Below are 27,415 nucleotides of genomic sequence, written 5' to 3'. Positions count from 1 at the left end.
ATTAGGGAAGGAATGGTAGGGCCTCTGCCCCTTTTTAGCCCCCTGGCTGTGCACAAGGCACTCAGGTCTTTGTGGCTAAGGTTGTCATATCTGGATGTTGTCCCTATAGGATCAACTATTACAGGAGCAGAGCCTGAGGCTCTACCTGTATCAGACATGACTGCTAGTGAGGTGTAAGTGGTGCACTTACCTACACTAAGTGGTTTCCTACTGTACCTTGCTAGTGAGTTGTAGTCAGGGTGTGCTAATCCCTTTAATCTACAACTACTAAGTTCAGTAGAACTTAATATGCTAAGCTTTTGATTTATATGTACCTAGAGGTACTTGATGTGATCTTTCAATTTGATAAAGATTGCAATGGTAAAACAAACAGCAAGCTCAAATCCGCACCGCTGCACACCAATGTGAGAAGTTGGCCTGATATGTAGTGTTTCCAATTCTGGAACCACTGGGTATCAGTCCAAACAAACCCCAAAGATGTCTGGTTGTAAGTCAACCTTGTTAGACAAGCTATCCTAGTGGTAGCATGGACTAAGCAGCCTTAAAGGCTTAACTTAAGAGGTTGTGTTAAGCGAGCTGTTTTACCACATACAATCCTGTAATCAAATGAAAGGACACCACACAAGTATATATTATAAAAATATATGTATTTATTTCTAAATTACTCCCCAGTACTCTTTATGAGGAAAGGGGCACAAGCGTTAAATCAAAAGCACTGTTACACATATAAAGTTGCACAATTATGGATGAGGGCGGGTGGCCACTCAGACCATATATTAAAAAAGTGGTATAAGTAACACTTATCGAACAATGGTTAGGCCTAGGGCCTAGAGATTCGCTGGGAGCAGTCAGGACTAGCAATGATGAAGTCGGGAGTAGCCCACAGGAGACGGGTGCAGCACGGAAAGTGCGGCGCGCACCAATGCACTGTCAATGGTGCGTAAAAGTTAGTTAAAGTGAATTAAAAGATACTTCCGCTGAACCTAGGAACACAAAACTTTAGACACAGACCCTAGAGGTGTGTACCAGTGTATAGACACCAGCGTTGCAATGTTACCTCACCCACAGGCCGTGGGTGCACAGGGTCGAAGTGGCGTCGGGTTCTGACACGCAGGTTCTTGGTGCTTGAAGCTGTTGCAGCTGCAGGCGCTGTGAAGCAGAAGTGTCCGGTGCGATCCAAGGGTGGATCGAAGTAGAAAAGTACCTGAAAGCAGAGGGGACAGAGTCTGGGTCACTCAGCAGTGACCAGGGTGGAACCAGGACGGAACCAGGCAATGTCGGGCGCAATCAGGCGGTTGTCGATAGGCTTCTCTCCGCTGTCACGTGGGCTCTGGGGCATCTGCGACGTCCAGGAGCAGGTCACGATCTGTCCCACGTAGGCTCTCGCCGTCAGCACCGTCGGCTTCAAGATTGCAGCAAACAGCTCTTGGCAAAAGCAATCCACGCGGAACCGGGAGATTGCTTATCACTCGAACCAGGAGGGTCAGAGTGGGGGATCCTTTTCACAGGAGCTGGTGCAGATCTGGAGCAACCAGAAAAGCGAGTCGTATTTCAAGTTTCGTTGGCACAGGGGCCACAAGCCAGCTGGCAAGTGACCGGGCCAACGCGTCGAGCGCACACAAGCAGAAGGGTCCCACGCAGCACTCGTCGAGTGTGGAGGGGTGAGCTTTGGTGCAAGTGGAGCTCGGGGCTGGGGCTTCTCAAACCCCGGTGCACAGCTTCGAGGATCACTCGTGGGCTGCACGGTCAGCGTCTCATGGCCTTTTCAAGATGGCGTGCCCCACGCTTCCGGTCGCCTCCACGAGTCTCAGCTCTGCAGGGACTGTGGATCGGGCAGGTAGAAGGCAGGCAAGCTTGATCTCGTCGATCTCTGTCGCTCGAGTTCCGGCGGGAACTGCAACAAAGCAAGGGTCGAGGGCTGGATGGTGCCTGTTTGCACAGGGTGGTCACTCCTTGACCACAAGGGAGATTCTTCAGTCTTCTCACGTCGTGTAGAAAGTCGAAGGGTCCAGAATTCGTTTCTTATGTTTCTTCAGGATGATCTGAGTTGCATTAGCACTGCTCCCCCTCTTATTCCAATCTGAGGGGTGGATCTCCTGCTAGGTCCCTCCCCTATGGGTGGGACCAGGAAGGGGGGTGGTTACACCCCCTTTCCTTTGTCCAGGTCTCACTGGAGCTGGGGCTGGGCTGCCCCAGAACCGGTTTGACCGGATTATGCAAGGGGAAGCCTTGTGCTCCCCAGGCACTGTCTGGTTTCATTCAAACCTCCCTGCTACAATCCACTATCTCCTGTCTGGGGTGGTGTCACACCTCCCTGTGACAGGAAATCCTTTGTCCAGGCCTCCTCTGCTGAGTTTCGGTCAGCAGCAGGAGGTCAGACATGTGTCTGTGGCAGAAGCATCCATTTTGTGGATCTGAGGCTCTTTTAAAAATCAACCGCGTTTTAGCAAAAGTAACATGTCGTCCCCTCTAGAGGGGTGGAATGCTACCCCCGTCGCCAGGACTGGCGAGGGGGTAGTATTCCAAATCGTATGACACCTTACACGACATGTTTTGATAAAGCCAAACCAAAGTTGACATATAACCGCGAGGATTATAATGCACTTAATAGTATATGGTTTGGCATTATCCCGGAACAGCTAAGGGAATTGGTCCCGACAGCTGCAGACAGGCTCAGCTCATGCTAGAGCACCATCTCACATTAAACCACGCACTCTGCCTTCAGGATTGTTAAGGCCTGCCATAGGAGTGGCTCACAGGTTTATATGTGTCCAGATAGGTTTAGATATAGGCATACTATATCTAAGCAAGGGGTGATAACACCACCTTGCCCCAGCTGAGTGATCAGCCAGTTGTGTCAATTTTAGATAGCCAGCCAGGGGTGGCAAAAGATATGCTGCAGCCCCTGGTAGGCCTTGGATGCACCTATGCCCTGGGCACCTATAGTGCTCTGTACAGGGGCTGATAAGGTGACCCAAGCCAATCTAGTTATGCACCTAGGGTACTTGGAATCCATTTTACAGAGAGAGCAGATAGCCTGGGGCCCTGATTAGCAGGGAACCAGGCCAACTAAGTCGAAAACCAGCTAAACACAGGGCAAAAAATCTGGGGTAACCATAGTCAGGTAGCCACCTTCCTACACTGGGTAGCATATATCCACCGCTAACTTCCTCACTCTAAGCATCTGCTCACTTTCTTGTTCTTCCTCATTATCTCTGTATGCAATTGCAGCTTGCAGCATTGACATACCTCGTTCTCGCTTATTCTTTTTCGCTAATTTTATTTCTTTCTGTTTGGCTTCTTTGCGCCATATGCGGAAAGAGTCAAACATCGCCGGCCGGGCTTTCTTCTTGAACAATTTCACCTCGAGGTTATCTAAAATTTCAGTTTCGAAACTACCGTAACAGGGCCATTGTAGGACACCGTCACTCTTCGTATATTTTACCCAGATCTCATTATAGCTAATAGGGCCCACACCATGTTTCACATATAACTCGTATGTAGGAGTTCCGATTGGACGAACCAGACACGAATCCTCTAACCGGGAATCCCTCGATATACCGCAACTAAACAAGTTTCGAAAACTGCTAAAACCAGGCCTCTTGCTCACTAGTTCTGCTTCAAACAACAAGGGGAGTCTAAACCGACAGTCTCGTGAATACACAAATCCCTTGGCTTTGGGGCCTGCAGGTACCAAATCAAAACTATCCACTAAAGGATACAAAACAAACTAAGGACTAGGAGACGCTCCACTTATACTTAACTGAAATGTCGATGGCGTCACCAGAAGACCCGTCAATCGTCTCCCTCTACAAATGGAAAGGGGCGACCATTCGGTCCCCCCGAACGTATGGCGGAGTACCACGATCCCCCCGGGAAGCCATTTTTGGGAGGGAGGCGAGTCTCGGCTGGTATGCCCGAAGCGGCGTAGCCGGGCGCGCTTTTTCCCGCCCTGGAGTGGGCTGGCCTAGACACTGACGCGGCCGGCCACGCCCTTTGGGGCAGGCAGGGGCGGGTTTACGCCCGCCCTGAAGACGGATAAAAGGAGCAACAAGCCAAGAAAGCATCCTCTTGTTCCTGTGCTCTGAAGCTGCACCACCTCGCTGCACGTGAGCTCGAGACGGAACGAAGAGCCAATTTTGAGCGTTGTAATCTTTCTTTTTGTCTTACAGATACTCTGTCTGAGAATGCCTAAGAAAGTTGGAAAGCGAGTTACTACCGACCAGATGCTCCGTATGCTCATGAAGGAGGTAACCGACCTAAAGAAGAAGGTGTCGACTAGAGACGGGGAAGGGGGGCCGAAACGACCATCGGCCGGAGCCGCTCCAGGAGGGAAGGGCAAGAGGCCCAGACGGGGGGCAGCGGGGGGAGACACCCCGGTTCCCGATACCCCACTCGAAGGGCCAACTCCGGTGCCGACAGAGGGGAACCCGATTCCCGTGGTGGTCACCCCCGTGTCTGGGGAGGATATGCCGCCCGAGTTGGCAGCACAATTGGCAGCGTGGTTGGGGAAAAATGGCGAGGGCGCCACGGCTGACGACGCACGGGTGTAGATGAAGCAACTGCGTGAAAATAGGGAGGCGGTGAAGGCACCATCGCCAGTTATCACGCCGTCTCCGGCGGGTGAAAAATCGACAGCGGCAGACGCAGCTTCCGGTTCAGGTAAGCGGCCATTGCCGATTGCGAGGGATGAGTCTGCACCCTCACGAAGGGAAAAATTGGGTCAGCATGTACCTCTGGCTATTAAGGAAAAGATGTGGGCAGATGAGTATGTAAACATGTTCTCGTTACTTACAGATCATTATGAGATGGAGCATGTTAAAAGCCAAAAGGAGCTCATGCATCCGAGTGTTTGGCGCGCAAAGATGGCCGCCTTTAAGGTTGACGAAAACATTGGCAATTGGGGCAGGGCATGGGGAATTTTTACCGCCATCATGGGTGAACGTAGGCCCGAGTTGTTGTCCGAATTGCCTATTTATCAGTCACGAATCATGGAATATTCTGTATCATATGGGGGCAATCAGTGGTTCTGTTACGATAATATTTTTAGAAAAGCGAAAGAACACGACAAGAACTTGACTTGGGATTGTTACGATTCTGTTTTGTGGTCGAAAATGGAGAGTACTGGTATGTTGAAGTTACCATTGGTAGGGAGTAGCGGGGGGGAATCCTCCCGCCAATATGCTGGGACACCCTTTCGATCGAGTACAGTTAATGACTACCACTCGAAGCCGAACGGCAACGCAGGTAAAAGGGGGATTTGTTGGAACTTTAACAGGGGTAAATGTACGAGGCCCCAGGGGTCATGCAAGTTTAGACATGAGTGTGGAGGGTGTGGGCAGCCATCCCATCCTGAGTCCATGTGCAGAACCAAAACGGGTGATAACGGTGGTAGGGGAGGCGCCAAACAGGTCTGAAATAGTCCGAGGGGCGCCTTTACCTACTCCGATTGATACCATGGCAATGATTCCTTGGCTCAGCGAGTACCCGGATCATGTTTCCGCTGGGGTGTTGCGGAACGGGTTTTCATATGGTTTCCACATCCCAGTGGGGGATTTTCAGGGTGTAGCAAAATGTAAAAATCAACTGTCGGTCTTGCAACATACGACCGTAGTACAGGAGAAGATTGGGAAGGAGGTTACTCGAGGTCGAGTCGCCGGTCCATTTGATGAGCCACCATGTGCTAACTTTGTTTGTTCCCCTCTAGGGGTGGTCCCTAAGAAGGACCCGGGTGAGTTCCGACTGATACATAATTTATCAGCCCCACGTGGTCTTTCCGTGAATGATGCGATAGACCCGGAAGTGTGTTTGGTGCGGTACGCATCTTTCGATGAGGCCGTCGCCATGTTGAATCGCCTAGGGCCCGGTGCGCTGATGGCAAAATCAGATATTGAGTCAGCGTTCCGGTTGCTCCCGGTACACCCAGACGATCAGCGTCTCCTTGGTTTCATGTTTCAGGGTCACTATTACATGGATAGATGTATGCCGATGGGATGCTCTATATCTTGTGCCTATTTTGAAAAGTTCAGTTGTTTTCTGCAATGGGTCTTCACAAAGAGGACGGGTTTTCAACATGTCATGCATTATCTCGATTACTTTTTGTTTCTGGGGGCGGTGGGGATCCAGAATGTGGACAGGCTTTGAATGAATTTTGTGTCTTAATGAAGCATTTTGGTGTGCCACTGGCACCAGGTAAGACTGTGGGTCCCTCGACTTGCCTCGAGTTCCTGGGGATCGAGCTCGATTCAGAGGAAGGTTGTTTTCGATTACCAGGAGAAAAGGTGTTAAGATTCAGGGCTTCCCTGGAAAAGTGTATTAGTGAGTCTAAAGTCAGACTGCATCAATTACAACAATTGGTGGGCCAGCTGAATTTTGCCCTGAGAGTAATGCCGATGGCCCGTCCCTTTTCCCGCTCGATCGCTCAGGCCATGGTCGGCCTGAAAGAGGGTCATCATCGCACGAGACTATCGGCAGAGGTTCGCCAGGACATGCACATTTGGTTGGCATTTCTGGCGGAGTTCAATGGTCGAATTGTCTGGAATAAACCGGCGGTGTCCTCCGAAGAGCTGGGGCTGTGGACAGATTCGGCTGGGAGCGTTGGTTTTGGTGCCATATTCGGCACACAATGGTCGGCCCAAAAATGGCCGTTATGGTGGCATGAGAGTGGGCTGACGAGTAACATTGCCTTTCTTGAACTTTTTCCCATTCTGGTGGCCCTGAAAACTTGGCCTGAGGGATTCAGGGATCACTCTGTGGTATTTTGGTCTGATAACATGACCGTGGTTGAGTGTATCAATAGCCAGGCAGCACGATGCAAATGGATTCTGAGATTGCTCAAAGAAATTGTGTTATTGTGTATGCAATTGAACGTGCTATTTAGGGCAAGACATGTGCCGGGGGTAATGAATCAAGCGGCTGATGCGCTTTCTCGTTTTCGTATGCAGGCCTTCTGGGGTTTTCTGCCCACAGCGGACTCGGTGGTGGCACCCTTTCCCGAAGCTCTCTGGTCTCTCGGTGCCCCGAACTACAGAACCTCGTGGGAGAGAGTTTAGCACCCAGGACGAGGAAGGCATATGAAGGGGCGTTCCGATCCTATTGGGCCTTTCTGGGGACTGCTAGGGGAGAGTTTTGGGGTCAGGAAGAGTTAGTGGTAAAATTTCTGCTGTCCTTACATCAGGCAGGCAAATCAGTGGCTACGGCCCAGAGGCATCGGGCCGCCATCTCCTTTGTGGCAAGGGCTCATGGGATCCAAGACCCGACTGCGTCTTTCGTGGTGCAAAAAGCGCTACGTGGGTGGCAACGCCTTGAGGGTCGCAGAGTAGATGAAAGGCGCCCGATAGGTTTGGATAGGTTGGCTCTGTGTTATCGGTACTGCCTGCAACGTGTTCATCCCAGTATGAATCAGTGTTATTCCGAGCCGCTTTTGTGCTAGCATTCCATGGGGCTATGCGGGTAAGCGAACTAGTGGCAAAGAACAAGCAGGATGCCATGGGGGGACTGTGCCGAGAGCACGTTCAGATCAGGGGGGAGACAATGACTGTCACGTTTGTCAGGTCCAAGACCGATCAAAGTGCGATCGGGGACAGCATAATCATACAAAAGATTCCCGGGTCTCCCATGTGCCCTGTGGTGTGCGTGGAGGAATATTTAACGCATAGGGTGGCATCATGGGGGGGGACCTTGTTGAGACACGCTGACGCCACCCCACTGACGAGGTTTCAGTTTCAGCGGGTGCTTGCGATGTCAATTTCGGCCGCGGGCCTGAACCCCGGCGAGTTTGGGACCCATTCCTTCCGGATAGGGGCTGCTACAGAGGCTACAGCCAGGGGTCTGAATGTTGAACAAGTAAAACGTGTGGGGCGTTGGTCCTCAAACTGTTATAAGAGATATGTGCGGTTGCACATGTTGTGAAGCTGTAATGTTGTACTCACGCTTCTTGTTTTTGTTTGGTTTTCAGTTGCGCAAGCCTACGAGGCGGGGCGGACTGTGCAGTCGACCCGACACCGGGGGGCCAGCGGTCAGACATCACCGGCTGTGAAAAAGGAGGTGTGGGTCGTGGGCCACTCATACGTGAGGCGTGCCGCGGACGTATTCAAAGCAGGTGACATGATTCACGTGGCTGGGGAATACTGGTACAGTGTGTCCTTCTACGGAAAGGGCGGGCTCTGTATTGACCAGTTTCAATCATTTTTCGAGGGTTTGTTAGGGCGGACGAGGTCACCGCCGTCTGTAGTCATAGTACATCTTGGAGGCAACGATTTGGTGACCACTGGTAGACGACTTCATCTTGAGGGGATGCTTTCCACTGTAAGTTGGTTAGCGAGAAGAGTTCCAGGGTGCACAATTGCATGGTCCCAGATGATTCCACGGAAAGTGTGGCGGGGGGCTATTTCGGTTTCTGCTCTGAATCATTCAGTAAGAAAAATTGATAATAAAATGAGTAGATTGTTCCGTTCAAGTACACTGCATTCTATTCCGCATGGTTGTATTAAAGGGGATAGTATGTATTTGGGGGATGGTGTTCATTTGTCCCGGATGGGGAACGAGTTACTCATAGGAGACCTGATAGCTTGGCTGAAGACTTTGTGACATGACCTTTAGGCAGGAGTGTTGTGGGGGGTCCGGATAGCCGGTCAACTATCCGGCCTGTGGCGGTAAGGTCATGATCGGTGAGCAGTAATTGGAAGATCCCTAGGGGTGGGCGTCACCCATTACGGATGGGAGCGCTCGAGGGAGGTGGCCATTGGCCCCTCAACGGGGAGGCGGTCCCTTCTAAGGATGGGCCGCCGAAAGGAAAGGAAAGGCGGTCAAGGCCCCTTCCTGGGTAGGAGGGGTTACAGCCCCCTCCTGGGGAATTTCCCGGGGCCGGGACATCTGCGACGGCAGATGTGGTAAGTTGTGTGGGGTTTGGGAGGGGGTCTACGCTATCTTCTAGATACCTCACACGAGTCCTCGGACGACCTTTAAATGGCGTCGAGTTTATTGGGGCCCCCGTCAAGTCAAGGGAAATTGGTAAATGCACTTGAGGTACGCCTCTGTGCGGTCGCCCCTCACAAGTGAGGGGGATATGTCTGGTTTAGGGATCTTGACACCGGTTACGACCTTGCCGTTGGCCCTTAAACGTTAGGATGTACAATTTCAAGTTAAACGTTTTGTAGGATGTTAGTTCGGCTAGGAGAACCTTTGTATTAGAGAATATGTTAAGGTTAGCCAAACATCGCAATGTGGAAATGAAATTGTACATTAATATGAAACTGTTATTTTAATGTTTTAATTTTGTTTCATATTTTTAATAAATACGGCCGGGAGGGTCACTCCCTCCCGTCTTCCAAAAGTTCAGAACCGTTTCCGGTTTCCCATTCTTGGGGAATGTGTTGAGAGGGGGTGGCGGGTATCTCAGCCATATGGAAAGGGGCGACCATTCGGTCCCCCCGAACGTATGGCGGAGTACCACTATCCTCCCGGGAAGCCATTTTTGGGCGGGAGGCGAGTCTCGGCTGGTATGCCCGAAGCGGCGTAGCCGGGGCGCGCTTTTTCCCGCCCTGGAGTGGGCTGGCCTAGACACTGACGCGGCTGGCCACGCCCTTTGGGGCAGGCAGGGGCGGGTTTACGCCCGCCCTGAAGACGGATAAAAGGAGCAACAAGCCAAGAAAGCATCCTCTTGTTCCTGTGCTCTGAAGCTGCACCTCCTCGCTGCACGTGAGCTCGAGACGGAACGAAGAGCCAATTTTGACCCACCCACCAGCCCCTGAGGACAGCATGTGGTTTTGGAATAAAGTTTGATGTGTTAACACTAATTTTTGCAGGTTATGATAACTATCGTGATAATTTTGAATATGCAATAAAGAATGGTCAAATTGTAATATATTTTGCAATTAAAGTAGTTATGCACTAGTGTTGATCAGTAATCAGGCCTCTTAATAAATGGTAATTGTTACTGTCTCTTAGTAATTTAGTTATTTAGTAATTTAGTTAGAATTGTCGTATTTATTTTGGTCGGGCGGTAAGGTCATGATCGGTGAGCAGTAATTGGAAGATCCCTAGGGGTGGGCGTCACCCATTACGGATGGGAGCGCTCGAGGGAGGTGGCCATTGGCCCCTCAACGGGGAGGCGGTCCCTTCTAAGGATGGGCCGCCGAAAGGAAAGGAAAGGCGGTCAAGGCCCCTTCCTGGGTAGGAGGGGTTACAGCCCCCTCCTGGGGAATTTCCCGGGGCCGGGACATCTGCGACGGCAGATGTGGTAAGTTGTGTGGGGTTTGGGAGGGGGTCTACGCTACCTTCTAGATACCTCACACGAGTCCTCGGACGACCTTTAAATGGCGTCGAGTTTATTGGGGCCCCCGTCAAGTCAAGGGAAATTGGTAAATGCACTTGCGGTACGCCTCTGTGCGGTCGCCCCTCACAAGTGAGGGGGATATGTCTGGTTTAGGGATCTTGACACCGGTTACGACCTTGCCGTTGGCCCTTAAACGTTAGGATGTACAATTTCAAGTTAAACGTTTTGTAGGATGTTAGTTCGGCTAGGAGAACCTTTGTATTAGAGAATATGTTAAGGTTAGCCAAACATCGCAATGTGGAAATGAAATTGTACATTAATATGAAACTGTTATTTTAATGTTTTAATTTTGTTTCATATTTTTAATAAATACGGCCGGGAGGGTCACTACCTCCCGTCTTCCAAAAGTTCAGAACCGTTTCCGGTTTCCCATTCTTGGGGAATGTGTTGAGAGGGGGTGGCGGGTATCTCAGCCATACGTCTAAGGCTCCAAAACAGGGCGACAGTCAGGGCAGCAGTCCTTCGTAGCCGTCGGAAAGCGGGAAAGCTCACAGCAAAGACTTTCGGACCACGACGACATGCAGGGGTCGATGAAGTGGCTGGCCTTCCTCCAGAATTTTCACACGAAGCTTCTCACGAACCTCTGGCTTGGACCGGTACCGCTGAAGTCGCCCCACATTGGGCGCCCACTGAAGGACTGGGTTTTTAGAACCCAGCGGCGTCAGGGAGAACGCCTAAAACCTTCGAGTTCCCCTGTCTTGGCAAACAGAGACACAGGATACTTCTTGATGACGTCAAAGACCAAAGTTTATTGGCTGCAACCAGGAACAGAGATCTACGAAGCACACACGGGTGGTTCGTCAGAGACTGCACAAATTCAATAAGCGGAGCATGGTCTTTTATGCCAAAAATCAAGCCTCAGGCAACATTTCAAATTTACATTCGATGCATACAAACTGACCAATGGCAATGTAACATTTCAAACGTAGCGTATGACGATGATCCAAGACAATCCCATTTTCCGTAGTCCAGCCCGCCAGAAATGACCACGCACATTCCCAAGTTTCCTGTTCGATCAGGCCGGACAAACCCATCGTAAAGCCTTCAACCCAAATCAATGATTATGTTGTAAAGGAAAGGCAGAAACAGATTGGAAAGGAGATAGAAAGGTGGGAGCAGTGTACCATAAACTCGGGCACGTCCTGCTCTTTGATCTTTATCAGACCAGCTGCTGAACAAGGAACTGGCTCAGCGAGGTCAGTCTCGGGCAAGGAGTCAGTTCGGCCAGGTCACCCAGAAGTCAGCTAAGGCATACGTGTCTCAAGGACTCGTTCGGCCACAGTCATCGGGCCTATGTTAGGGCAACCATACAAAACGGCTGCCGTATACAAAATGGAACCCGAAGGTTCAAACTAAATCCTTGAATAGAGAGTGTTCTCCTATATCGATTCATACGAAAACACTCAGACACGCTACACTCGCCATTTGCGGTCTGCTGGCACCAAGATCGTCCATTTCCGACAACCTTTAGTGAACGGGTACAGAACCATTGAACCCAGTTCGCGAACCACGGAACCACAGCATCTTCAAACTAAAGCTGTACAATTTATTACTAAGAGACTTCTCTTGGGAAATTTCATCCCACATTTCTTTCAACTCCTTCTTTTCAGATTTAGTTATATATGATGTAACATAAAGAGCAACAGCAAATGAATTATCTGCAACATACTGGATATCCATGTTTCCATTCCACATTATAAAAGTCACTGGATTGTAATCATTAATATACTTTGAATCTTCACTTGTTTTTATATTGTAAGTATTCTTTGGAGATTTTTGAGTTATAGTCTTACTGCTGACATGAAACTGTTGACTCTTCCTTTATAAATTACTGGACGTGGGAATCCAAAACGACATTTTGTATAACACTTTCCCTTTGATCTGTATTTCCGTTGACAATACTTATCACATTGATGACTTTAAAACCATAAAACTTGTTGTCTTAAGCTTTTTTCTACTCCTTTTTTTGGAATGGCACAGGTAAAATAGTCTTCAATAAAATACAAAACAGTTTAATCAGAATTGGTTCCAAATTTAGGTGCATTCTTGAGCCATAATAACTTGTGTATATGAGGAGCCCCTTTGGCGTGGTACTCATTTCTCCAAAAGAAATCAGTTACCTCTGAAAGAGGTGGATTTTTTTATTGCAGATACAAGACATCATAGCTTGAAACCTACGATTGAAATACCTGCAAACATTTACAGGATCTAACAAACACAGTGCTCCATTTTTTTTTACATTTGAATTTGCTTCTTGTGTAAATCGTCCCATGCACATTCAGCACAGCTAAGCGTAACAAACCATGCAGGGGTTCCTAAGTTTCTTAACATACATTTAAGTCTTCCATGATGAAAATACAAATACTCATTCATACCACATTGACACATCATTAAATTTATTTACTGCGATTGTAAATGATCATATCTCTGTTGAACTTTGTCCAATTCCTCTGCAGAAACATGTGTAAGATGAACTCCTGTTTTTAGTATGTGGTTCACTGCATATGAAAGTCCAGACAAGTCACTTTCAAACAGAAGATGAAAAAATATGAATACACTGTCGAAATCTTGGTTCTTTTGAGTACAATCTTGTCGTACGATATTCTGAAGCTAGAGTCTGTACTGGTCATTCATCATATCGTCCCCCTTTTCCAGTGGGGAAGAGCTGTGGAAAACAACTAGCTTCTAAACTTTTTTCCCAAACATTCATGGAAGTTCCCTTCATCTTCTTCAACTGGAATAATTCAATAGTGTTTCCAATCACTTCTTTTGAATGTAGAGTATACAGACTGTAATGTTCGTAATTTACTTTACTTCCGGAGATGTACACTTTTTCGATTTGGCCAGTTGAAATTTGTCTATTATCTTCTAAAGATATTTCTTGTTTTTCCACATATACATTCTTATAATAAATATTGTTTTGTATAAGATATAACATAGCCTTTTGAAGTTTGGTGACATCATCCTTTTGAAGTTTGGTGACATCTACTAACTCGCCATATTTTCTGACTCTTTGTTGGTACACCATTAACTAGAATAACTACAGGTTCACTTTCCTCTCTCTACACCAACAGATTCACTATTTCTCTTAAAATCAAAAGGTAAAATACACAACTCTTCGTTTTAAACCTCTTTGTAAATCTGTTGGCGGCAGCTTACCTGTTTTAAGCTCCATACGAACTATAGCCTGAAATGGGTGCACAGATTGAAAAATAATGTACTAATTTGTTTTCGAATCTACCAGTTCCAGAGGAATAGCTACCAACTCCAGGTTATTATGTGCAGCTCTAGCTGACATTTTGTTCTTTTCTAATTTGTTGTAACAATATTTACAAAAACATTGATCACTACCCAACTCAAAACAATCTTCCGTGAACAAATAAGTACCAAATTGCTCTGACTTATCATTGTTTTCCTTTTAATTTTTTAAATACACATCTCCATTCCTAGATTGACTTTCATTGTGAGTACGTCGACAACAAATACAAACATAGGGCCTCATTAGGGGCCTCCTTAGGATTGCGGTTTTTCCGCATCCTCCGCGCCGGCGGAAGTGACCGCCGGCGCGGAGGATGCGGAAAAACTGCTGCGGAGCCTACAAAGACCCCCTGCCAGATTAGGATGGCTGGGGGGTCAGGAAGACCGTACGCCGCTTTTCCGCTGCGATCGCCTTACAACTGTTCCGGACCCCCAGGGTAACGTGGGTGGGGGTGCACATGGGCATTTGCATGCACAAAGCGGCAGGCACAGCGCGGTGCCTGCCCCTTTGTGCATGCAAATGCGAAGCATGCATTTTTATCATTGCGGCGGGTGCTGCTTCAAGCAGCACCCGCCTCAATGTTAAACATACAGGATGTGACTGCCAGGGTGGCGGTCACATCCTAATTTGCACGGAGGGACCGCCGCTGCCCCTGCAGACGGTCCCTCCTCCTCTGGGGTGGCGGACAGACGCAGGTCCGTCTGCCATCCTAATAGGGCCCATAGATTGCGGTTTTTCCGCATCCTCCTGGCCGGCTGAAGTGTCCGCCGGCCCGGAGGATGTGGAAAAACCGCTGCGGAGCCTACAAAGACCCCCCGCCAGATTAGAATGGCTGGGGGGTCAGGAAGACTGTCCGCCGCTTTTCCGCCACGGTCGCCTTACGATCGCGGCTGAAAAGCTCTAATATGGAGGCGGTGTCTAACAGACACCGCCAGCCATATTAGGATGGGGGTAAACAGATGCCTTTCCGCGACAGCTTCTCTGCCGTTGAAAGGAATACAGTGGTTTCTTTGGGGGCCTGTTGAGGGCCCCCAGGGTGAAGGGGGTGGGGGGTGGGGGGTGCACATGGGGGGTACCTATGGTACCCCCCTACATTTGCATGCACAAAGCGGCAGGCATCACGCGGTGCCTGCCGCTTTGTGCATGCAAATTTGAAGCATGCATTCTTAACATTGCGGCGGGTGCTGCTTCAAGCAGCACCCGCCGCAATGTTAAACATACAGGATGTGACCGCCAGGGTGGCAGTCACATACTAATTTGCACTGAGGGACCGCCGCTGCCCCTGCGGACGGTCCCTCCTCCTCTGGGGTGGCGGACGGACGCAGGTCCGTCCGCCATCCTAATAGGGCCCATAGTTTGGTTTTTCACAAGAAACGTCCTTAATTTTTGTAATTTCTTCTGCAAACTTCACAGTAGTACTATATTCCACCCCTTCTTCCACACCTACACTTTTGAAACTCTCAGTTTCTCTACACTCCTCTTGAGGACCAAGAAACAAAACTGTATATCATCAGAAAAGAGCTCTGTTTATTTCACTTAAAGATAATGCAACACTTTTTACTTAGTGCAATCTTCTTACTAAATTCCACATTTCTGAATGATGTACTGCTAACATTCTTTAATGATGGAAAGTACTTTGACACACTTTTCTAGAAAGACAAACCAGAGAATGACCCTGCAAGTTAGTATATTTTCTCACTTTACAAGGATCTAGTCCTTGCATTATTTTAATCTTCTGTTTAACACTTTTATTACCATATTCTCGCAAGAAATGTCATAAAATATCAGTAGATTCTAGTACTACTACAATCCCACTTATACACTTGAGCATGTGTACGTCTCCCTTGAACTTCTTCAGCCATGTCTTCTTCCACATTTCTAGGAACCATCTTTTCTTTTTCAATTGGGCAATCGTTTTTAACTTCAAAACATTGACCACTGGCATCAACTGCATGAACTAATGTATTTTGTTGAAAATAGCTTTCTTCATTAAAAAAAGTTTTAGTACTAGAAGTGTGCTTCTATTCATCCAAAAATTATTTGCAAAAGTTAGTTCTATTCACTAGTCTTTTCCTTTTCCTTTTCTCCTTCATAAAGTACATTGTTTATTCAATGTTTTCATTCTATTCAATAATAATACAAGCAATCTTCTTTTAAATTCAAAAGCCTTTTCAACTACCCTTTCAACCTGTTCCTTTTTCTTGTAAAAATGTTGATTTTCTTTATTATATTTTGCAATCTTCCAATAAATTCTGTAGTACTCTACTAATATATATTCTCTTTCTAATGTCTTTATATTGTTTCAACCTTCTTTCAAAATATATTGTTTTCCCATAACCTGATTTTTCATTAATATGTCCTTTTTTTATTTCCTTCTGAATGGTTCTACTAATTTTCTTTTTCTTTTCCCCATTTAGAACATTCATTACATTCTTTATAAGTCTTTTAACAAATTCTTTAGTTCTCTTACCATAAGTATTTTTCTTCAATGTTACATGTTGTACTTCATCTAATTTCTTCTTTTCTCTTTCCTGTAAATAGTACTGTTTTTATCTTTTCTTTTCTTTGATCTTTTCTTGCCATACTCAATCTGTATTACTAATAATGGTAAATATCTGAAAACAAAGAAAAGTTTAGGTAATACCTGAGTGTTTTTATAAGTACATGGGCACTCCCTAAGTGATTGGAGGAGTTCATAGGAACGGAGGAGTGCAAGGATAGTGCCTCAGTGATTGAATCAGTGTGTAGCTAAAGTATTAGTGATTGCATGAGTGCAAGGGTAATGTATAGAGGATTAAAGAAGAACATAGGAAGTGCCTGGGTGATTTAATGAGTGCAGGGATAATATCTGGGGGATGACAGGAGTACATAGAAAGTGCATTGGTGATTTTATAAGTGAATCACTACTGTCTGGATGATTACAGTAGTATTGTGGTAGAGCCTTAGAGATTGGAGGAGTGTAAAGGTAGTGCCTGGGTGATTTTATAACTGCATGGGTACTGGCAAAGTGATTAGAGGAGTGCATAGATCCTGATACAGTGATTGGAGGAGTGCAAGGGTAGGGCCTGGGTGATTGAACTAGTGTATAGCTAATACATTGGTGATTGCATGAGTGCAGGCGGAATTTCTGATGATTAGAAGACTACATAGGTTATGACTGGGTGATTGCACTAGTTAAGGTGTAATATCTGGGGGATTCCGGGAGTAGATAGGAAGTGCCTGGTTGATTTTATAACTGCATGGGTACTGCTTGGGTAATTGGAGTAGTACTATGGTAGTGTCTGAGTGACTGGACAATTGTCAAGGTAGTGCCTGGGTGATTTTAAAACTGCATGAGCACTGGCTTAGTGGTTACATAATTACAAGGATAGTGCCACCGTGATTTAAAGAGTGCAAAGGTAGTGCCTGGATAATTTTCTAAGTACATGGGTAGTGGCTGTGTGATCAAAGGACTGCAGGGGTAGTGGCTGCGTGATTCAAGGAGTGCAGGGGTAGTGCCTGGGTGAGTGCATGAAAACAAAGATACTGCCTTTTTTGATTGGAGGAGTACTAGGGTTTTGCCTGGGTGATTGCATAAGTGCATAAGGATTGCTTGAGTGATTTTATAAGTGCATGGGTGCTGTGTAAGTGATTGGAAGAGTGCATAGATCCTGACACAGTTATTGGAGGAAAGCAAGGGTAGTGCATGGGTGATTGAACCAGTGTGTAGCTAATGCATTGGTGATTGCATGACTACAAAGATAATGTGTGGGGGATTAGAGGAATACATAAGTAATTCCTGTGTGATTGCATGAGTTCAGGGGTAATATCTGGCGGACTACAGGAGTACATAGAAAGTGCCTCAGTGATTTTATAAGTACTTCGCTATAAGAATAGTACTGTGGTAGTACCTCCGTGATTGGAGCAGTGTAAAGGTAGTGCGTGGGTGATTTTATAACTGCATGGGTACTGGCAAATTGTTTTGGCTGCCGAGCACCAATGCATTCAACCTTGCATCATAGTTCAAGCATGCATGTGTTGTTTTTGTGCAGTAAAGGACACTGAACCTGCATAAAACTAATCCCCTGAGGCACATTCCTCTATCGAAGTGCAGAATGCAGTACACATAGAAAGAGGAAGTAACAAGGTGAAATGAAAATATTTCTCCTTGTTATGCCTCCCTTGAGAAGGCATATCTTTTTGATTCAATCCTGTGTGTACCATTTCTGGTAAATCTGGGAATGCATCAAAATCCATGTTATTTGCATGGAAACACACACTCAACACTCATGAAATGCCTTCCTAGGGAAAAGTAATGCAATGCTTTGATTTGCGCTGAGTTGCGTTACTCCTGGTTTATGAAGCCATTCAGGGCAATGCATAGTGACTATGCGTGGCTTCATAAATCTCATTTTTTAGTTGATTCGCCCATGCTCCATGTTGCGTGGTGCAAGTGTGACACAACTGGGTTCATAAATATGACCCAAAATACTTTGATGAGCAGGTGCATCATAAAGGGTGCATTTTTGGGAAAGGACCACTGTTTTTAATGGACTGACAATAGCAACTCCACTGAAGATACACAGATTCCCTCTGCAGAGGTAGGGATCATAGGGTCGGGTGGGTATTCAACTGTCTCTAATGCAGAAGCTAGAGCCTTTACTGACCTGGCACATTTGTTTGGCTTCTTAACTATGAAATGACCATCAATTCTGTACTCTTTATGCTGGCAATGTATGATTTTGGTGATAAAAGGTTAGGATCAAACAACATCTTGTAGGTCGGTACGTTTCCAGCATAGGAGCTATTCCTGACTTTTGAAAGTTGCATAATGTGCCCGAGTTTGATTGCTGGTCCACATCTGGGTTTTTTTGCATGAAAATAAAGGGTCTATGACGGGCTGACAGGAGACTGCGGTTGAAAAAGCTCCCTTCTGAAGATCTTCTTAACAGGTAGACTATGGTTTATAAATTTCTTTTTATCATTTATGATCTCTATATCAGTGCCTCAGAAAGTGGAGGCCCTGAGCAATATGTGGTCTTAATGACAATTTAAAGATCGGCGGCATTACCTTTATTGCTGGATGTTTTCTTGCTTTACATGCAACACTAATGCAAGTGCCTGGTTACTTCGTCGCGATTCACAGTAGATGCATGCATTGCCATTTCAGGTTATAAGTACACCTTTCAACAGTGAGTGTTTAAAATTTGTTTATGATGTTTTTTTTTATTAGATCCCATGATGTGTGACAGAAATGGCGGAGAATCTGAACTGCGCATCCTTCTTGTGGGAAAAACAGGAGCTGGAAAGAGTGCGACAGGAAATACCATCCTGGGTCAGAGTACATTTGAATCCTCAGTTTTTACTACTTTAGCAGGCAAAGTCAGCATGAAGGGGTCAGTGAGGTGGGAAGGGAGGAATGTTGTCGTGACTGACACACCCGGCTTTTTTCACACAGAGCTTACTGAGGAGCAGACTGTACACGAAATCCGGAAGAGCATTCTAACAACACCTGGATACCACGCTATTTTATTAGTGATAGCGATTGGTCCTTACACAAAGGAAGAAAAGGAAACCATTGAGAAAATTGAGGAAACTTTTGGCCCTCACGCCATGGGGTACATGCTAGTCCTGCTGACAAGAAAAGACAATTTAGAAGCTGTCTCCATACATGAATGCTTGAACAAACCATGCAAAAGAAGTCTGCGGGAGTTGACTGAAAAATGTGGAAAACGATATTACGCAATTAATAACAAAGCACCACCAACGATACAGAAGGAGCAGGCCAAGGAGCTTCTCACCATGATTGACAGGATGGTCGAGCAGAACAAAAGATCGTGCTACTCTAGTGAGATGTTTCCAGGTAACAGGACTCAGCGCTCACAATCAGAAAGAGGCACATCAGAAAAATGTAAACCTGAAATAAACAAAAACACAAAGTTTGAAGAGGCTAAGAAATGCGATTTGAAAGAAGGGACCAAAAAAAAGATATCTGGAACACAAAGGAGCATAATAGATCAAAGTAACAAACAACGCTATGACAAAATACAGATTCATAGTGAAGAACGATATGTCAAAAATGCAAATGAAGAGAACAATAAACCACATACTACAAACTTTTTGAAAAAATCAGAAACAGTATCGGGTAGAGCTGTTAAAAAAAACATACAGGTGAGCGAAAACGTGAAATCAAACACATTTAAAACAAATACAAAGAACCCGTATGAAAATAAGGTGAAAGGCGATGAAAAGGTAAGACATTATGAAAACATGAGAAAGTATAATTGTTTGGTCATACACAGAAATAGGCCAGTTGTCATTCCCAAAAATATGGTCTGTTGTTTAAAGAGAAGGTCCTATTCCCTTGTTCAATTCACTTCTATCAGTCGTGTTTTCTGTATGTATTTATTAAAACGTCATATGTATGCATAAGTGATTACTATATCTGAAGCACATTCCAGCATTACTACTGCATGCTCTCTGGCAATTGGTATTCACAAATAGTGTTACTATGTGTTGAAACAGACTTTGACACTATGGACTGAATAGATCTAGTTTGTGTCATAGGGCCCAATTACGATGGGACCGCCATCACAGAGGGAGTGTGACCAAACGGCAAGTAGTTGGCAGTCCCACCCGACAAATTATGATGCGACTGCCAGGTAGTCGGTCTGAATCATGGCTTTTTCCATTGTGGCTTGTGCTGCGGGCCGAAAAGGGCAGCAGCACAAACCACAATGGAAACAAGTGCCTGGCCCACACGGGGTATACATGTTTGGGGGCACCACAGGTGCCCTCCAAGCCTTATGGCAGAGACCCCGGGGAAAAAGGGTCCCTGCCAGGGGCCCTGAAATTACCTTTCAGACAGCCTTTCCATGGCTGTCGTACCGCGATGGAAAGGCTGTCATAAAGGATAATGGAAATCCCACTGTAGTGCCTATGCTGGCACCACCCCTATTGTAGGGAATACTATATTACCAATGACCGATGTGGTCGACCGAACACATCATAATGCATCGGTCGGACCGCTCTGCAGTATGTCAGTTGGATTTCCACTGATGGCCCATCGGTTGAGGTTTGACCACCATCCAAATGAGGCACATATTACTCTGGACTATAACGCTTTGTGTCTGCTTAAGGGATCCTGATGGACCAGATTAGTAGATCACCATTTGAATGTATTACCAAAGACTGTTCATGGCTTCATTGTAGGGGTGTGCAAAATTCACATACTTAGTTTTTGTGTAATTATGTGGAATTTCTGAAAAATGATATGAAATTGCAAGTAATTATTGCTCTCAACCCAGGTGCAAGCTGTGTTTGGTGCCATAGTTGTGAGGGTGGTAAGTGGTGTGAGTGACCTAGGTCCGGAAAAGATTTAAGAGATCTGTCCTCTAGCATATCATCCAGAAGAGTACATTTACACTCTTTAAACACATTTTAAGTTCATCTTCTTCAATATGGATATTATTATTAAAACAAAATGGTGCCTTAATGTTAGAAATTGGGTTAGTGGTTGACTGGGGTGTGAGCCTGCTCAGCTGCTGAAACACTATTCTTGTTAGGGTAAGGGACAAGAAAACCTCAGATTAAACTGTGCTAAATCCCCTGGGAGCTTGGCATAGAACAGTTGGGCTTAACTTAGAGGCAATGTGTAAAGTATTTGTGCAACACTTCAAATAGTAAAACTGTGAAAACACCACACAAACAAATCCAACACTGGGTTACAAAATAGAGCTTAGTTTAATAAACAAAACAGGACCAAAACAACAAAGATCCAATCAGTAGCACTGGAGTTATGAATAAGGCTACCAGTTTTCTGATTTTACTGATTTTTACGGATAAAAGAAAAAGAAAACAATGTATTTCCTGTCTGTATTTATTTCAAAAGCTGAAAAAGGCAGAAAACTGTGCTTCTTGTAAGCAACTCTTCATGCTGTCCTTCATGAATTACAGACCATTAGCTTAACAGATAGACTGCATGAGGAGTTAAACAACTGGATGAAATTTCATTAAATACAGACATATGTTACCATATATATGTACATAGTGGTAATATTTACATTTTCGAATAGTTTTCTATTATATTTGGCTTTTAATGTGCTAAAACGTTAAAGGCATTGAAATATGAGTGCATGTTTATCAGTTAAAAAACTAAATATTTTACCACTCCGTTTAGCCTCAAAACACAAAACAAATACTGATAATTCCCACTAAGTTGACCAAAAAAGAAATAAGGAGAAATACAGGTGGAAATGTGAAAGAAAATATTACAGTAAAACCATAAGCCCTAGTTATGAATTTTTGAAGGATAAACTGTGAAATAGAACCTAAAAAGCATCAAAGCACCACCTGGAACATTTGCTTGGCTGGACCGGCTCAAAGTCAAAAGGTCAGACCGACCGGGGCTGAGTGCATGTTGGATACAGTCCGAGATTAGTTCCACTGAAATTTTACCTTCTCACGTTTTTTGTCAGGAGTCGTGTTTGCATTGGAGTGGGTCACCGGGAACAAGGAGAGCGCCATAGGTGGTGATTAGCATGGCGCGAAGGGCAGGTCTGGCGTCGCGGACAGGCAGACTGGTACTTCACATTAGCAGTTTTCCATAGGCCGTTGTTACTGCTGTGCGAGGAGGCAGGCTGGTGGCAGCTTGCACTGAATTTCAGTGCGAGCAACGCGATTCTGGTTGAAGGTGTCCTGTTTGCAGTCGTAAAGAGACTGGAATCTTGATTTCACGCGCATGAGAGTCACACCAAGAATTCAGGACCAGGGGTCCATCACTTGAGGGTCAGGAACTCGCTGAAGATGGGTCCAGAAGTTGTTGGGGAGCCTGTTATATTCCTGAGGCTTATATGAGGAAGTCAGCAGACTAGCTGTTTGAGTCGCTATGGGGTCCTAGGCTGATGATGGATTTGCAAGTCCAATTTTCTTCCCCAGGCAAGAGGGCAACAGGTCAGCACAACAGGGCTGCAGTTTCTTTAGAACAGCTGCCCAGCAGACTGGAAATTCTTGTAGCAGCACAGACGCCCCTCATCCTTGCAGAAAAATTAAAGTTCCAGAATTGTCCTGAGGGTTTGGTGTCTGTGTGCCCTCTTTTATATATATGCAGTTGAGCTTTTGTAATGGGTAAAAGCTTCTAGAAACATGCTTTTGAAGTGCACAGATACCCAAGGGCCTTCCCTGCCATAGCTACAGACTAACTGCAGGGGGTATGCAGTCCTTTTTGTGAAGATAGGACACAAGCTATTCAAGTGTAAGTAAGGGTGTGCCCATCTCCTCCCTCCCATCCTGCCAGTGATGGCACACCCATTCACACTTATGCTCCCATTGTGTGTGACTGTCTAAGAGGAATACGCAAAGCCCAACTGTCATTTATACTGAGTCATGTGAGCCAGAGACAGACTGCATGCATCACAAGGCTAAGGTAAGAAAATACACGCTTGGCAACTTTCTATAGGTGACATATTCAGAATTGCAATTTGAAATCCGACTTCACCATAAGTTAGGATTTTAAATTGTGATTACAAAAACATCAAACATGAACTGTTGTTCTCATCCCATTTGGAAATTACACTTAGAAAATGTAATAAAGCAACTCCAATGTTATCCAACAGGAGAGATAGGCCTTGCAGTAGTGAAAAACAAATGCAAGAGTTTTTCACAACCAGGACATGTAAAACCAAAAAGTACCTTTCCAACTTAAAAAAAATATTGTACCCTACCCTCTGTGCTAGCCGTGGCCTACCCTAGGGTTGATTTATATGTATTAACAATGACAGTTTAGAGCCTGGCAAAAGGTTTATTTTGCCATGTCGAAATGGCACTTTAAAACTTTACACACAGGCTCCAAAATGGCAGGATTGAGACATGTTTAAAGGGCTACTTAAGTGAGTGGCAGATTCAGTGCTGCACGCCCGCTAGTAGCATTTAATTTACAGCCCCTGGGCACATGTAGTATAATGTACTAGGGACTTATTAGAACATTAGGTATGTCAACTAGTTATAAGCTAATGTTGTCATATACTTTAGCGCTGGTTAGTAGTGGTAAAGTGCAAAGAATCCAACAATCAACCAAACAAATTCAGCAAAAAGTAGGAGAAAGGCAGAATGTTTGGGAGTGACCCTACAAAAAGGACCAGGTCCAACAATTACTATATAAAAGACTATAAGTCTGTAACAACTTGTGTGCATGTTACCATGCACATTTAGAGTAGGGATCAAAGGATTTCCTGCCACAGGGAGGGGGGCCATTGATATGTGTATTATATAGTCAGTCCCCCTGGTAAGTTGAGCATTTGTCTTTCCTTGTGAGACCAAAGTGCGGTTTCTGTATGGGTTTTGAGCCTAAATGTAGAATTGGAATTTGATGAGCCAAACAATAACATTCCATGTTGGGTAAGCAAAGTCCCCCTGCTGTTGTCACTGGTCGAATTTTTGGCATATCAGTCTCAGTTTGTCATCCTCCCAAATAAACCCCAATATATGTTTTCTTAGGTCTAAGAGAAGGGAAATAGGGAATATTAGCGAGAGCATCCCCAATACCAAATATATTTCTATACTACGCATGCTTTACATCACATGCCTTTACAACGTGGTTGTTACAACGACCGCATTGTTACATTGCGAACCATTGCATTTCAAGTCATTACAACGACTTTCTGTAGGGGGCTCTCTTTGCTTAGGAATATTATAATTTACTATTCCTACTCCAGGTTGTGCAACAGCATGGAAGGTGTTGGACTGTAAATCCAACACCTTCTGCCCCCTATCGCAATTTGGTGTAACAACTTGTAATGGTTCGCGATGTAACTACGCGGTTGTTGTAACGATTGCGTTGTAATGACATGCAATGTAAAGCATGCTGTAAATGCTGTTTCTCCCAATACCTGTTAAACGTGAGAGGCCAGTAAACATTTTGACAACTTGAACTTTTCTCCAGATTGAAAGTCGTAAACCCTTCCATTGTTGGAAATCTGCTGTTGGCTTGCCTAATAGAGGAATATTGTTGTCCTGCCCCTTGTTTTCGAGACCCTGGTTTATGAATATCCTCAAGAAATTCAGTTTTAATTACTTTCATGTGAATGGTGAAGGGTCTAACATTGTGTGTGGTGGAGGAGGGCATAGGAAGGGGCTCACACTTGGATCAGTTAACTGTGATAGCCTGAAAAACATGAGAATTAGTTAATGACGTCCATCAGTCCATGTAAAGGAGCCAGTGGGCGAGACAGGGTTATCAATACATCATCTGCATATTCAAAGGCTTTATGGTAACTCTTGACTGTTGGAATCCCTGAGACATTGTTCTCCCTTCTAACTGCAAAGTCCAAGGGTTTCAAAGTGATCAGGAATAATAAGGAGGTAAAGGGCACCATTGCTGCAAGTCCCAGTGCGTAAAGAAGTAAGTTAAATTATGTCCCACACACTAGAAACAAATGCTGAAGGTTCGCTATACAGACCCTTGACCACGGTGGTGAATTTATTGCATAAATTGACCATGCATTCAATTTATGTGAAATAGATAACCCTAATTAGTGTGGTTAAATGCCTTTTCAGCATCTAAGAACAACAAGACCTTCTTGTCAGCATCATTCCACACTTGTCATAAAAGGTATAAGAGGGTACGAAGGAGATTAGTTGAGATGCAAGTGGAAACAAACCCCACCTGTGTTGGATGGATGAGTATAGGAATAATTTTCAAATGTCTATTTGTTATAACTCTTGCAAGAAGTTTAACATCTGTATTGATAAGCAAACTGGGCCTGTAACTTGGGAAGGTAAGCAGATATTTTCTGGGTTTCAAAATTAAAGAGAGTCTGGCTCTGTTAAATGTATCTAAAATGTGCCCAGTCCTCAATATTTCTCCAAAGGCTGATATTAACAGCAGAACTATCAGGTGTTTAGGGCTTTTGTATAATTCTATTGGATACCTGTCCTCCTCAGGTGAATTGCTTGATGCCATACCATCTATAGCTGCCTCTCCCTCATCCCCTGTAATGTCAACGTCTAACAGATCCCTCTGTGGCATAGTCAATTTTGCTATGGGCAAGTCGTTCATAAATACATTTTCCACTTCTAGAGATTTCTGCCTCTCTGAAGTAAAATGAACCTGAAATTCTGAAAGCATGTCTAGGGGATTAGTCAGCAAATCTGATTGTGCATTCAGTAGGTTGGGTAGGTTCATGTCAGAGTCCCATTGCTTAATAAGATGTTCCAACTGTCTGTCTGCATTCTCTCTGTGCATTAAGGATATTCTTGTCATATTTTGCTTTAGTTAAGGCAAGTAGGGTAGCCTGTGTTGAGGATTGTGCATAGGCAACTGTGAGCATGGAATAAGGACTTGTGGGAGTGTTTGTGATTGATGCGCTTCTCGTTTAGCCAAACCTGAGTCCCTCATTAATTGCCACCAAAGGTAAGCTTCCCACCCCCCCTCCAATAGGTCTAAGCAGATATCAGTGTTCCAGCTTAGTATCTAAGTGTGACTGTAGGTAAGAGCAGAGGTATTTGTTGTCCTTGGTCCCCTATATCTAAAAATGTTCATGCGCCATGAGCCGTGATGCAGTTTGATTGTTTTGAGGTCCAACTCAATCTTTATCAAGTCATGGTCAGAAACTTCATAATCAAATATAGTGGAAGACACCAGGTGGTGTGCTAAATTTAAAGCCATTAAGAAATAGTAAATTCTTGTTTGTGTACAGTGGGGACAGGAAGTGAATGTGTAGTCCTCATTCTGTGGGTGTAACAGCTGCCAAGGAATGATGTTGTGTAATTTGCATCTACCCTTGTCATGTCTAACATTGGGTTTTTCTTATCTATTCAGGACAGAGTTAATACTCACATTCCAATCACCTCCAACGAACACTTTAGTTCTATGGGGACAAGGAAGTCAGATATGTGCTCCACATGGGTGTACACACATCCCACCGCCAAAAATATGCCTTTGATTTTGAGTTTGATCAACGTAAACCTGCCTCCCGAATCTGTCTACTTCTTCAGTACCTTTACAGGCAAATATTTGTGAATGAATACGTCCACCCTCGGTTTCCTATGACTAAGTGGGTAGTCGTAATGAGTTGCACAACTTTCAACATTGTGTGCGTGAAACACCTTCCTGACCAAATCTCTGTAAAGCTTCTCACCTTCCTCCACTGTCAAATGTGTTTCCTGCAGGAGAGATATATCCAAGTGTCTAGTTTCTAGAAAGAAGATGATATTTTTGTGGTTTAAATAATGCATCAGTCTGTTGATTTTGAAAGAGGAGATTAACAGTGAAAACAAGATTTCTGTGGTCATGATGTAGTGAGAGGAAGTACCTCTTGAAAATAGTCCACCTAACTACCAGGATACCTACAATGAAACTGGTCAAGAGGTGAGACTGAATAATGAGCGGGGGTGGGTGATCATGAGATGCCAAAAGAGGAGTGATCCAGTGCAATGGTGGCAACTACGTTGGTTGAGGGGATGAGATTCATGCCCAAGCAACAGCTACAATCCTTGTCAGAGTGACCCACAAAAGTCACAAAAAAATGTGCTTAACCCTCAGAAAGCTTGACACAAAAGCAGTCTGATTCAACTCAGTATTTCTGCCGTACTTAGGCAGTAAGAAAGTGAAAAACAACACAAGTAGGATCCCTACCAATTTTGAAAAATAGAGGAACATTTAATAAATTATTTGACACCAAAACATGAAAAACTTAATCACTAGAACTAGAGTTAATATTTTTAAAGTTTAAAGTGAAAAATAGTGCTTAAGAGATCAAAGCACCAACCACGGACATCTGGTTGCATGAAAACAGGGCAAAGACGAAAGATGTGGTCGATCTCAAAGGAGCGCGGTTCGGTTA

At 45.1% G+C, this 27,415-nt stretch overlaps 1 protein-coding gene across 1 annotated transcript in view; it reads left to right on the top strand.

Moving 5' to 3' along the window:
• Positions 1 to 27,415, top strand: part of LOC147685062 (GTPase IMAP family member 8-like) — a 248,397-nt gene that overhangs the window by 26,256 nt on the left and 194,726 nt on the right. The window contains exon 2 of the mRNA XM_086939754.1: positions 18,808 to 19,907. Coding sequence (XP_086795880.1) covers positions 18,813 to 19,907 — 1,095 coding nt within the window. The 5' untranslated portion in view covers positions 18,808 to 18,812. The remainder of the gene's footprint in view (positions 1 to 18,807; positions 19,908 to 27,415) is intronic.

The sequence above is a fragment of the Lissotriton vulgaris genome, chromosome 10, assembly GCF_964263255.1.
Source record: "Lissotriton vulgaris chromosome 10, aLisVul1.2, whole genome shotgun sequence".
In the NCBI taxonomy this organism is placed as follows: Eukaryota; Metazoa; Chordata; class Amphibia; order Caudata; family Salamandridae; genus Lissotriton; species Lissotriton vulgaris.
This window is presented reverse-complemented; position numbering and strand designations above follow the sequence as displayed.